The sequence below is a fragment of the Melospiza melodia genome, chromosome 28 (genome assembly GCF_035770615.1).
Source record: "Melospiza melodia melodia isolate bMelMel2 chromosome 28, bMelMel2.pri, whole genome shotgun sequence".
NCBI lineage: Eukaryota > Metazoa > Chordata > Aves > Passeriformes > Passerellidae > Melospiza > Melospiza melodia.
Window position 1 is genome coordinate 8,748,605 of NC_086221.1, and position 12,936 is coordinate 8,761,540.

At 55.2% G+C, this 12,936-nt stretch overlaps 1 protein-coding gene across 3 annotated transcripts; it reads right to left on the reverse strand.

Moving 5' to 3' along the window:
- Positions 1 to 1,472: 1,472 nt before the first annotated feature.
- Positions 1,473 to 12,789, reverse strand: INKA2 (inka box actin regulator 2). Of its 3 annotated transcripts, none has more exons than XM_063177966.1 (2): positions 12,743 to 12,789; positions 1,473 to 3,246 (listed from the first exon to the last, which is right to left on the reverse strand). In XM_063177966.1, exons 1-2 carry the CDS (start codon positions 12,776 to 12,778, stop codon positions 2,338 to 2,340), a joined length of 945 nt encoding a protein of 314 aa, XP_063034036.1. In that variant the 5' UTR covers positions 12,779 to 12,789; the 3' UTR covers positions 1,473 to 2,337. The 3 variants fall into 3 exon arrangements, with proteins under 3 accessions (XP_063034036.1, XP_063034038.1, XP_063034037.1); XM_063177968.1 differs by lacking the exon at positions 12,743 to 12,789 and adding an exon at positions 8,736 to 9,186; XM_063177967.1 differs by lacking the exon at positions 12,743 to 12,789 and adding an exon at positions 3,881 to 4,072.
- Positions 12,790 to 12,936: the final 147 nt, after the last annotated feature.

A 12,936-nucleotide genomic window follows, 5' to 3' on the forward strand; every position in this document is an offset into this window, starting at 1 on the left:
CCATTGCTGCCCCGTGTCTGGGATTAGCCACTCACTCCTATCAGCCATGCAGAACGCAGCCAGGGCCTCCTCACACGCTGCCATTGTGCTAATTAGCTGGGTTTCATACTCAATAATGGAGAACAATTTCGTGGCAGTTTCATGAAGGGAAAAAAGAGGAGCAAAAGCCATTATAATTTCAGGAAAAGTCCCTGGAGAAGTGAAATGGTAATTCACAAATCCAACTCTGATCTATTAGCAGATCCTGCTCTGGAGAGTAAATTAGGGAGGATGTCTGGCTTGGGTGATATTCTTCATTATTTGAATGTCTATAAGGAATATTTATTAAATATTTTTTTCTCTTAAGAACTTTGAGATGCAGCTGCATCTTCTTGCTATTTCCAAACGTTTGAAGCCTAGCCCACACTGGATTTGTCACTGCAAACACCCTGGAAAATCCTATTTTAATGCAAAGCCGCTCCTCTCCCTGGAAAACTCCTTCTCTTTGGTGACCCTCTGGAAAGGATAGGGGAGGTAACAAACAGGATGAACTGCTGATAAAAGAGGAGGAAAACAAAATGCTTCCCAAGCAGCCTCTCAGCATTCAGAGAAAGGAGAAAGGGGGAAGCAGCAGCCCTGGAGCCCACGAGGAGGAAGGACAAAGCCTGCTCGGGTTCCTGCAGCAGTGCTGAGCTCGGGGGCTGCCCTGCTCCTCTCCTTGTATGGGCACAAGCACGGCCTGCCTTGTGCCTATATTTAATTTGCAAAGCAGAACAAGAATTCTGCCTGTGCTGTGCCCGCCTCAGCCTCGGGAAGCTCAGCAGGAGCAGAGCTGGGTGTTTAAAATAAGGAAACAAAGGAACAAAATGTAAACAATGGTTATCTGCTGCTGCCGAGTGCAACAGGTGCATCTGTGATTGGCCCATGTTGGATGTTTGTAATTAATGGCCAATCACAGCCACTCGGATACAGAGTCTGAGCCACAAATCTTTGTTATCATTCCTTCTATTCTATTCTTAGCTAGTCTTCTGATTAAACCTTTTCCTCTATTCTTTTCATATAGTTTTAATGTAATATATATCATAAAATAATAAATCAGCCTTGTGAAACATGGAGTCAGATCCTTGTCTCTTCCCTCATCCAAGAAACCCTGTGAGCACGGTCACACTCCCCATGGCTGAGCCAGCATCCCTGTCCCTGTGCCCCTCTCCAGCCAGCTCTGGGGCTCTTCCCTGGGCAGCAGCCTCTCCCCAAACCCCAAAGCCCTGCCCGTGTCCCTGCTGGGGGGCAGGAGGGATGGGGAGGGATGGGGAGGCTGCAGGAGCCTTGCAGGCTCAGGCTGAGCAGGGGCTCACTCTGCAGCAGTGCTGGCACCCTGGCAGGGAGCTGTGCCATGATTTACAGCCTCTCCTGCAATGGAAGCTCCCCACACTGCCCAGCCCCAGGTGGGAACAGCCAGGGAACCCCCACAGTGAGAGAACAGAGCCAGGGTGTCCCAGAGCAGAGCGAGACAATCCCACTTTATTGGAACTCTCAGAGAGTCGGACGCTGAAGAACTTGGTTCTGTCACAGCAGGGTTTGTACAACAGCAACAGGAACACAACAGGAGATGGGGCACTGAACTTTGCATCTGGAGAAAATCCAACCATGAACTTCAGCAGTGCTGTACCTGCAACAATCCACAGGGGCAAGGGGAAGGGGCAAACCCACCGAGACCCCCGGTCACAAACCCCCTGTAAGGAGCCTTGTGCCCCCTGGCTGGACTGGCAGGGGAGGGAGAGATGCTGGCAGGGCACCAGGGACACAGTTTAAAGGGAAACTCCCCCAAAGCTGGGGGTTTGGCCCCCACTCAGCAATTGTTCAAGTCTTATAAATTCAAACATATTTCTTTCCATTTAAATAACAAGTGCTTCAGGTACAAGGCTTGGGATGCCTGGTTTGTAACCCAGTTTCAAGTGCACACAAGCAGGAATAGATTTTTTAAACAAAACTATATATATATATATATATTTGCACACGCATACACACACATGCACACTGTGGATTTTGTGCTGCACCATTGAGCTGGAGATGATGGAATGGGCCTGGCACCAGGAGCTGCTCACCTGTGGCACCACTCACCCTAAAGCTGGTAAAGATCTGCATTACTTTTGCCAATATTGGTCCCCAAAGGTCTCCCCAGGTGGAGCTGCTGCTCAGGCAGTCCCTGGAGCTGGAGTTGTGCAGAAAATTCCGTGTGCAGCATTTCTGCAGGATCCTCTCTTGTCAGAGTCCCTGCGCAGGTGGGCGGCCTCCAGCTGGCGGTGGGTGTGGAGATGCTGGGCAGAGCAGAGCTGCGAGAGGCTGGGCAGAGCAGGCTCACACCCACACGGCCGTGTTGATGTCAAACCCTGCCTGGCTGTAGTCTCTGGGCTCGGGCACTTTCCTGGTGCCCACCTTGGGGAGCTCACCACGGCCCTCTGCCCTTGGGCACCTCTCTGCCTTGCTGTGGTGGCTCTGCAGGTTCCCGTGCAGGGGCAGGTAAAACGTGCCCTTGAGTTTGCTGATCTTTTTGGACCTCTTGGAGATGTGGGGCTGTTTGTCCTCGGGAGGGAGCCAGCAAGGCTTCTCCTTGAGCAGCCTGTCGCGGTCCGGCCGCACGCTGCGCAGGAACTTCTTGAAGATGTTGGTGGTGAGGGAGAACTTCCTGCAGAGCTCCTGGGACCTGCTCAGGGACAGGGAGGCCTCGCCCTTGTCGCCCTTCTTGTCCAGCTCGGGCAGGTCCAGCCAGTTGCCCACCAGGTCTGCGAAGATGTTGTCGCCCAGCACCAGCGGCTGCCGGTTCCTGCTCTGCGACATCAGGGACGAGGTCCAGTCGTGGCCATCGTCGCAGCCCGGGCACTCCTGGCACGGTGCCCACGCCCCAGCCGTGCCCTGGCCTGGCTCCGGTGCCCGGGGCACTGGGGAGGGTCCTTTCGGGGGGCGCACGCCGTCCCTGCAGAGGCTCTGCGAGGAGCAGGGGCTGTCCCGGGGCTGGTGGCTCTCTGGGGACGCGGCAGGCTGGCACAGGCTGGCTGGCTGTGGCACAGGACACGCCAGGGACGGGGGGCAGCGTCCCTGGGTGTCCCCCAGCCCCGTCCCCGTGCTGCTCCTGCAGCAGTGGCGCTGCTCCGAGAGCTCCAGGTGCTCCAGGGCCGTCTGCACCTGCAGCAGCTTCAGCTCCTGCAGGGCGCCCATCATGCAGTTCATCTGCTCGTGCAGCCCGTCACCCACCTCCTTCATGGACAGCTGTGGGGGGAGAGCACAGCGGTCAGGGTCTCCAGGGTCAGGGTCTCCAGGGTCAGGGTCCCCAGCAGTGTCCCCATGGGTCAGGGTCCCCAGCAGTGTCCCCAGGGCAGCAGAGCAGGGCTCAGCAGCTCTCTGGGCCATGCCCTTCCTCCTGGCCACCTCTGCCATCCATCCCACCTGCACTCCACCCACTTCAGCCAACAGCACTCTGATTCTCCTTAGATTTCTCTAGGAGCGTCCCTCTAGGATTAAGAGGAGCTGACAGAAGTGGATTGTTTGACCTGACAACAAAAATAAAGAGTTTGGCTTCCCATTAATTGCTTGGCAGAAGCCCAAGGTGTAGAACTATGAATGGGTTTGGCTGCTGCCAGTTTTAGAATGTTCTCGTGCTTTTGAGTCCATTGTGCCCTGCCGCCAGCTGAAATCAGGAGCCAGAACAGAGCCCTGCTTCCTCACCTGAAGTGCTCAAGTAGATTAAAAATAAACCCCAGGAAGAATTAACTTGTTACTCCATAACCCATCTCCAGCCCTCAATGCCCTCAGCACAGGCCGCTCTCGCTAGAGGACAATCAAAGACATTTCAATGCACTGGAAATTTTGCACAGAACAACCAACAAACTCCAGGATTACTTACATTCAAGCAGGAATTCTCTGATTCCCAGGCTAGGACCTTTAGAAGCAGTTCTGCTTCACCCCTGAACCTCGCTACAAAGATTGAACTTTCTTCACCAGGCTTAAAATAAGCAAGTTATTCTCCAGAGCTTCCCAGCTCCCCCTTTATTCGCTCTGCTGCTTTCTCTCTCTCCTGCAGGATCTGGATCATATTCCCAAAGCAGCACCAGGAAACACACGGGCTCCACTTCCCAACAGCTGCCATGAGTCATTTTTAGCAGGAGGGGAGTGGGGCTGGCAGGGCTGCAGCGAGGCCGTGTCACTGCACTCTGCTGAGGGGTTTGCAGAGATTACCCCGTCCAGGCAGCTCCAGCCTACGCTGCCACCAGCACTCTAAAAAGCTCATCACCATTTCTTGTACAGATCTCAAGATCAGGGTGAAAAAGGCCAGCTTTTTCTGTTATTCTTATGTTCAGCTTTACATTAGCAAGCTTTATTTCCTACATCTCCTTCATTTTACCCAAGCTGGCTCAATTACTCGCTCTATTTCCATCTCTGTACGTGGAGCTGAGCAGTGAGGAAGAGCAGCCATCAGAGAATTGTGACAGCCCAGCTCTCCAAGGGGAAACTGCTCCACAGTTTCTGACCACAAATCCCATTTCAAACCCCAGAACCTGGAACTAAACTCACCAGCAGGTTGCAGACATTTTTCAGAGTTTTCCTCTCAAGGAACTTGTTTATCACCCAGAATGAGCACACAGCTACAGAGACACAGAAAACCTGTGCTCAGCTTCCTGATTTCACAACCCAGAGCCTCCAGCTATGGCATTTCTTAGCATCAGCAAATACACTCCTGCAAATAATGTCCCAATTGCATCCTCACCGTGTCCCTGTTCCCACCCCGAGCTGGGGCCAGCCTCAGACAGAACTGCACCTTACCTCTCCAGATTGCTGAGATGCTGCTCGTCCTAACCCTCCTTGCCTTATTAATGGCAGTCTGGTTTATCTGGGGCTTTGGAAAAAGCTGGATTTGGAGCCAGCCTGGCCCCTCATTGGCCATTCCCACCAAATCCCCTGGGCAGTAATCGCGCCCTGGGGAGCGCGGGGTCCTGCCCCGGACGGGGCTCCTCCAGCCCCCCTGGCACCTGCCCTGCAATTCCCCAGCCCCAGGGAACTGCCCCGGGCCCCAGGGAACTGCCCCGGGCTGGGGCAGCTCTGCCGGGCTCAGCCGGGCCAGCCCCGGGAGCATTAACCCTTCCTGGGCAGTGCTGCTCACAGGCAGAGCCAGCTGCCCCACAGGAGCAGACAGAGGAACAGACTGAGCCCAAAGGCAGCACCTCTCCTCCTGAACCAAGCACCTGGGGCTGCCAAAGCTGGGCCAGCACCAGCCCGGGCAGCTGAACTGCTGGAGAGGAAGAGGAGATGTTCTCCTGTGAATGAGTGGGGGTCCTGGGCTGAGCCCTGGCAGCACAGCAGAGGAGAGGGGGCTTTGGGCTGTGCCCCCAGCCCTGGGAGTGCAATCCCACCCTCCAGCCCCAGGGATGGGAACCCCACCCTCCAGCCCCTCCAGCAATGTGAACCCCCCCACATTGCTGCACATCCTGAGCCTTCCAACCCTGCTGGCAAACACTTTGTAATTTTGGGGTGTGCAAGCTAGAAAATGAGGCAAACCAACCCCCTCTGCTTTATCTCCTGCTCTTCTCGGTGTCTGCTCAGTGTTGTACAGAATGGAGAGAGAGGGAAGCCCAGCCCAGGGTGAAGTCACTGCCTGGTGACCGAACAGCCCGCGGGGCTTGGATTCCATCCACCTGCAATTAACAGCACTCACCTTGGAGAGAAAACTCTGCAGGGAAAATAAACCTGCCCCCGTGTCTCACTGCCAGCCTCTCCTCCTTGCCAAGATCTCAGCTCTCCCAAGTCCAGACTGGCTTCTCTGAGGCTCTCCAGAGAAAGAACAATGTCCCAGGGAGGAGAGATCCCCTCCCTGGCAGAGGGTCAGGACTGAACTGCCTGCTCTGTGACAAGAAAAAGGGATTCTGCAAAAAATTCAGCAGATTGGGCTGGAAATCAAATGGATGCCCTGCTGGAGGTGGTGGGAACTCCAGGCTGAAGGGACAGCCCTCACTGGCTCTGGGTCACACACTTCATGCACAAGGAACTCAGATTTGTGTCCCCAGGTGTCTCACCTGAGACACTCAGCCTTTCAACACAAGTGGTGGTTTGGCTTCTCTGCTTCCAAAAAAGCCCTCTTAGAACCAGGACAACTTACAGATACCCAAATCTAGCTCTATACACCAGTTAAAAATCAGATGCCTCAAATTGGATCTCATTATCCCTGAGACTTTTGCAATCCCTAAAAATTGGCATGAAAAATTTGGTGCCTAATTCCGCACAAGCCAACTCATGCCTTTTGAAGCAAGACAAGTACTCACAGGGCTGTGCTCCCCTTCGGTGCCTGGGACTGGGGTGTGCTGGGAGAGGCTCCTTCTGCAGCTCTGAGGTGTTACCTGGCTCTCAGTGCTCCTCAGAGCAAGGCTCATTCACACTGCAGACACCCCAAGCACTGAGAACTGAAGCGCAAAACTCAAAATTCCACTTTCAAATGACCGTCAGGGAATATTCAACACGGGGGGAACCAAAGCAAAGCTGCCAGAGCTCATACACAGAGTGGTTTCTGCACTGGCAGCGCCCCATCCTGAGCAGCAAAGCACAACTGCTTTGGAAGCCACCCTGTCCATGATCTCCTCACCCCAAACAATAACCCACAACTGCTTTACCCAGCTGGTAAATCACTGATCTCCACCACTGATTCACAGAACCCGGCCCAAGGAACCTCCTCCAGCAGTTACTGGCATTTCATCAACCCCAAACACCTGAGATCCACAAACAAGGGAGATTTTCCTTCCCCTTCCCAGGTAAATCAGTAACCTTTCCCAGCCCCTTTGGGAACTGGTGTTCTCCTGTTACACCTCCCTTCTCTGAGCTCTCAGGATCAGTTCCAGCCCATCTCCTGCAGCCACAGCTCTGCATCCCCAGCTCGGTGCTGCTGATGGAAAGGAAAAGCCCAGAGCTGGGAAGAAGAGCCCTGAGTGTGTTTGTCAAACCAGGAGGAAGACAGATGTGCAGCTCTTAGGAAAAAGAAATGCACACAGAGGAAGTTATTGCTAAGAGGACAGGAAAGAACAAATGGCAAATAGTTCATAATAATAATTCTGATGGGCAACAGAGGCAGCACCAAACAATCGGTATTTAAAGCAGATGACATAAGAGAGACTGAAATTATTTTAGAACTGCTGAGCTGACCATATTGTTTCTGTGTTTCCCTTTGGGTCAGTAACTGGATTAATCTCCTGCAAGCCTGCAGTTGTGGCTGGCCACGGCCTTGCTGCACACTAGAGCTCACACACAGCTCTCCCCAGCCCCTCGTTCCACCTTTCTTTTCCTTCCCCTGGAGCATGCCAAGGGCCTGCAGCTGTCTTTCAGTCCTTGCATTTTATCACAATAATTTCAAGTCTCTCTCTTACCTATTCCCAGGGTAGGTGTGCATGGGATGCTGAGTGTGAGCTCACAGTTTATCTGAAAGAGGAAGGATGCTGAAACTGAACCTGAGACTCCCCCTCACAACAACTTCAACAGACCCCAAGCAGATGTTAACCATGACAGATGTGGCTCACACCACTCCATTACCCACCTTCCTTCCCACTGCAAGGATATTGTTTGTGCTTCCCAGTCACACTCCCTGTGCTTAAAGGCAAATCAGAAAAATCAATTCTCCTCAACCAGGATAAAAATGGGCCAAAAATAACTCCAAACTTCAGATTTCACTCACAACCCAAGGAGAAGAGACCACTGGCCACTGAAGATGAGGTTAGAAGTGACAGTTCTCAGCCCAGACCTGCTGTCCTGGGAATCTGCTCTTTAACATTCCTGATTATGTGAAACTGGTAGTCTGAAAAAATCCACCCTCATCTTTAGGTGGCTGCTCTGGAAATAACCCAGAGGCCAAACCTGTGACTGCCTTCTGTCCCCAGTTAAACACGACAGGACATCTGCTGCCAAGTCACTCCTTTGCACCATCCCCTCAGGAACACCAAGGGATGAGATCTGTGACACCACCCACCCTCCTGCTCTGCCTCCAGCAGCAGGGTGAGGTCACCCAAAAAGGGCCCTGCATTGCTTGGAGCTGCCTGTTCCCATCACCCAAAAAGGGCCCTGCATCCCCTGGAGCTGCCTGTTCCCATCACCCAAAAAGGGACCTGTATCACCTGGAGCTGCCTGTTCCCATCACCCAAAAAGGGACCTGTATCACTGGCACCTGCATCCCTGGGACCTGCATCCCCTGGAGCTGCCTGTTCCCACCTGCTGCAGCTGCAGCAGTGGCCCTGGGCCCTCGGGGCTGTCCCTGGTGCCTGGCACACCGCACAGCACCCGAGCTGCCCCTGCAGAGAGAGCAGGATGCAAACGCAGCACAGCCCTCGGAGCGTGACACAGTTACCGGAATAGGACCCGGTGTCAGACAAAGAGGAAAAATAATTGGCTGTATTTGCAGCCGGACCCAATGTTCTATTCCTGCAGGATATTCATAGCAAGAAACACTGTCTACCAGGACATAAATTAATGTAAGAAGGGAGTCAGACTCTATCAAACTCAGTAATTGGATGCGTTTATGACAAATGTGCAGGAAGAACATTAGAAGTTCCAGTCAGAGTGGTGACTGAAATACTTTTCCTCCCAGAAGAAAGCAACAGAAAGCCCAGATATATCCTGGATTCATCTGCCAGACCAAAACATGCCAAGTGAGGCTACAAGCACAGCCAAGTAAGGTTACAGGCACAGCTAACACGGCTGTGCCCCCTGGCCTGTTACACCACACATACCCCACGTGCCAGATGAATCTGCCCCGTGGACTCAGCAGTCCCAGACACAAAACAAGGATTTATTCCACCTGCAGAGAGCCCCGAGCCCCATCCCACAGTCCATGGGTGGTGCTGGGCACATCAGTTCAAGCTGTCCTGGCGTGCAGCAGGCACTGCCATGTGCAGCACAGAAATGAACTCCTCTCTGCCAATTCCCCAGCCAGACAGCTCCTGCTGAACCCGAGCCTTCGGCTGAGATAACTCTGTGACAGTTCTGCTGTGCCTCAGGACAATGCCTGCAGATCCCAAATGCACCGAAGGGCTCTGAGGATGGGGATAAAGGGCAGGAATGGCACCCTCCCAAGCTCTGGGGCACATTTCACAAGTGCCAGGGGAGGACAGATGACAGGAGATCGGGAGCACAGCCCATTATTCCATCACCAGAGCTGGAAACCAGCACGTTCCCAGCAGCCACAGTGCACCCATGAACCCGGGGGCTCCCAGAGCAGAAAAGGTCTCAAGCATTTCCTGCAGCCGAGGTGCAGAGAGCTGGCACAGCCCTGGGAAAGCTGCCCGGGCCGAGGGTGCCCCGCTCCCAGGGATGAATGGCTGTGTCAGCCGAGGCTCCCCAGCACTGCTGTGGAAGCTTCTGAATGGATTCCAATCAAAGGGACACCACACATGCCAGAAACGATCAGCTTACAATGGAAAGCAGGCGGCTGCAGCGGGAGAGCTCTCCCCACTGACTGAAAGGGGTCAGGCTGATCCTGGGCAGCCCTGGCACAGCTTTCCCACAGGAAACGGGGAGAGCAGGGCAGTGCCCCACCGGCTGCCTTGCCTGGCACAGCTCACACAGGTGACACAGGTGACACAGGGGGGCCCCCAGCCAAGCACACCAGCCATTAAATGTGGTTTTAGTAAACAAAGCAAGGGAAAGGAAAAACAGAGCTGGAATCCTCCTGTCTCACACTGCTGGGGGATTGAGTTGCACTGGAAGATAGCCTTTCCTTGGGAACTGGGAGCTGTGCCAACATCCACTATTTTCTGAGAAAACCCCCTCCTCAAAACTGGCCAAAAGTCTGGTTTGCCACACCAGAGGCTGCCTGCACTGAGACAAACTGAACTTCTGCTAATGGGACAGTCTCTAACCCTGCCTTGTGACACTGAGCAGCCCCAAAGAGCCTGGCTGGTCACCGAGGGAAGTTCTGCAGGACCTCCCTGCACACAAGGGCTGCTCCTTGGCCACAGCACAGCCTGGTGTGTTCCTAAATGCACAGGATGCCCAGAGCTGGACTCCCCTGCACCCACTCCGGTGGCCAAAGCCATTCTCACACTCCTGCCCGTGTCCTGTGGCTCTGGAGCAGCCCAGGCTGGCAGGAGCTGCCCCGCAGCGAGGCAGAGGCAGAGGCAGAGCAGCAGCTCCACTGCCCACGGCGCAGATGGGCCCAGCTGTCCCCGGGCTGCCCGCTGCCCTTCACAGAAACTCTGCTCTGTTTTCATTCCGGGCTGCGGGGACACGAGGGGTTCTGACAGGCTGGGACTGTCAGGGCAGCACCCCTGGAGGGGTTCCAGCGCTGCAGCTCCCACCGGCCCTGCAGCTGCAGGAGGAGGAGGAGGAGGAGGGCCCAGCCCTGTCCAGCTGCACCCTGCGGATGTCCCCAGAGCCGCTCACACCACGCTGGGATCACCCGTGTGAAAGGAAGTCCTGAACAACAAAACCCGGGCTGTGGGAGGGGAACCAATGGGGCTGGTGAAAACCCAATGTACAGAGACACAATGTGCTCCCGGCCGAGTCACAGCTCGCCCAGCTCAAGGTGACAACTGCCCCTTCCAGGGCTCCAACTGCCCCTTCCAGGGCTCCAACTGCCCCTTTCAGGGCTCCAACTGCCCCTTTCAGGGTTCCAACTGCCCCCTTCAGGGCTCCAACTGCCCCTTTCAGGGTTCCAACTGCCCCTTCCCAGGTTCCAACTGCCCCCTTCAGGGTTCCAACTGCCCCTTCCCAGGTTCCAACTGCCCCTTCCAGGGCTCCAACTGCCCCTTTCAGGATTCCAACTGCCCCTTCCCAGGTTCCAACTGCCCCTTTCAGGGCTCCAACTGCCCCTTCCCAGGTTCCAGCTGCCCCTTTCAGGGCTCCAACTGCCCCCTTCAGGCTCCCAACTGCCCCTTCCCAGGTTCCAACTGCCCCTTCCCAGGGCTCCAACTGCCCCTTTCAGGGTTCCAACTGCCCCTTTCAGGGCTCCAACTGCCCCTTCCCAGGTTCCAGCTGCCCCTTTCAGGGCTCCAACTGCCCCCTTCAGGCTCCCAACTGCCCCTTCCCAGGTTCCAACTGCCCCTTCCCAGGGCTCCAACTGCCCCCTTCAGGGTTCCAACTGCCCCTTTCAGGGCTCCAACTGCCCCTTTCAGGGCTACAACTTCCCCTTTCAGGGTCCAACTGCCCCTTCCCAGGTTCCAACTGCCCCTTCCCAGGGCTCCAACTGCCCCTTCCAGGGCTCCAACTGCCCCTTTCAGGGCTCCAACTGCCCCTTCCCAGGTTCCAGCTGCCCCTTTCAGGGCTACAACTGCCCCTTTCAGGGCTACAACTGCCCCTTCCCAGGGCTTCAAGCCAAGCATACGCAGATTTATGCCAGGCTAAGTCATTTATTCATATAATAAAAACTGTTGCATTTTTATAATTAAAAAATAAATTCCTGCATTATAGCAAGGACTGAACAAAGCCAGAATTTTCTCATTTAAAGTAATTTTTTTCTGGCTTTCACATTAAGTGTGAGGGATGACCTTTTCTGTTGAATATATTGACTCTTCAGAAGTTGTATTTTGCACTACAGAACAGGCATGTTTCAGACTCAGAGGTGCAATGTTTAGACTCCTCTACAAAAATACTGCTCAGATAACAAAACTGATTTGGTGAGAAGACAAAACACTGATTTAGGAACCTTATTCTTAGGATGTTCTTCTGGAAGCTATTCCTTCTCCCAGCTCAGATTTTCAAGGGCTGCCAGATTATTCTGTACATGCCCCGGTTGGCAGTTTGCATTTCATTCATCACACCCAGGGTACAGCACACTAGTGACTCCCATTCTCCTTTGTTTTAGTTTGTCTTTCACCTCCTGTGTTTGCTGGGGAAGCACTGGGAACGGCAGCAGGTTAAATGTCACTGCTGCCGCGTTCATGGGGAGCAAAAGGCACTGCCCCAGCTGTGTTTCACAAGGCACCGGGATGCGGAGCAGCGCGGGGCTCTCCAGCCCTGGCTCTGCCCTGGGCACAGCTGGAGCTTCGCCCGCTCCTCGGGGACAGGGTCACACACACAGAGTGATTCCTGCAATGCACGGGGAGCACGAACCCGGCTGGAATCACCTCCCTCCAGTCCATGCCGGGAGCTTCTCTCATTCGGAAACTTCACCCAGCCGTTCTCGCTCTGCCTTGTCTTCCCCTTTTGTTCTCATTATCTATTTATCAGGATAATAACGCAGACTCCGAGCCAGCCCCGCTGGAGCCCTATTTTGGGAAGGATCGGTTCCTGCTGCCCAGCCCCGCAGGCAGCCCCAGAGCACAGCAATCCCCTCGGGCTGCTGGACAAGCCCCGGCAAGCCCCGGGACCGGGGCTACCCCCGAGCAGGAGCGGCGGGAGGGCGAAAACACCGCTCCTTTCTCACAAAGGCTTTCCTATTAAACGAGTACTTTCACAGGCTGCCGGAGGTGCCAGCGCGCTCCCTTTAGATCCTTCCGACTCACAGAAAGTTGTTCCAATCCATCTCTGCGGCTGCTTCCCTGATTTCTGACCTGTGCGGGCAGCTGGTCCCTAAAGCCCCCGCACGGCCCCGCCGCGGTTTCTCTGACAGACGGACGGACCCCGACCCCAACCCATAACCGGGACCTGCCTCTGCTCACGGGGATGGGGATGGCAGCGGCGAGACCCCAACCCATAACCGGGACCTGCCTCTGCTCACGGGGATGGCAGCACCGGGACCAAGACCCATAAGCGGGCCCCCCAAAGCCGCCCCGCGGGTGCCCCGACTCCCGGCCCTTACCAGCTCCTGCCGCAGGCGCCGCAGGTGCTGCTCCATGGCCCGGCTGGGCGCGGGGCCGCGGCGGGCGGGGAGGAGCGGGGGCAGGCCGGTGTCCGGGGGGCGGCTCCTGGAAGCTGTCCGGTGTCTGTCCGGGGTCTGTCCGGTGTCTGTCCGGTGTCTGTCCGGGGTCTGTCCGGTGTCTGTCCGGGGTCTGT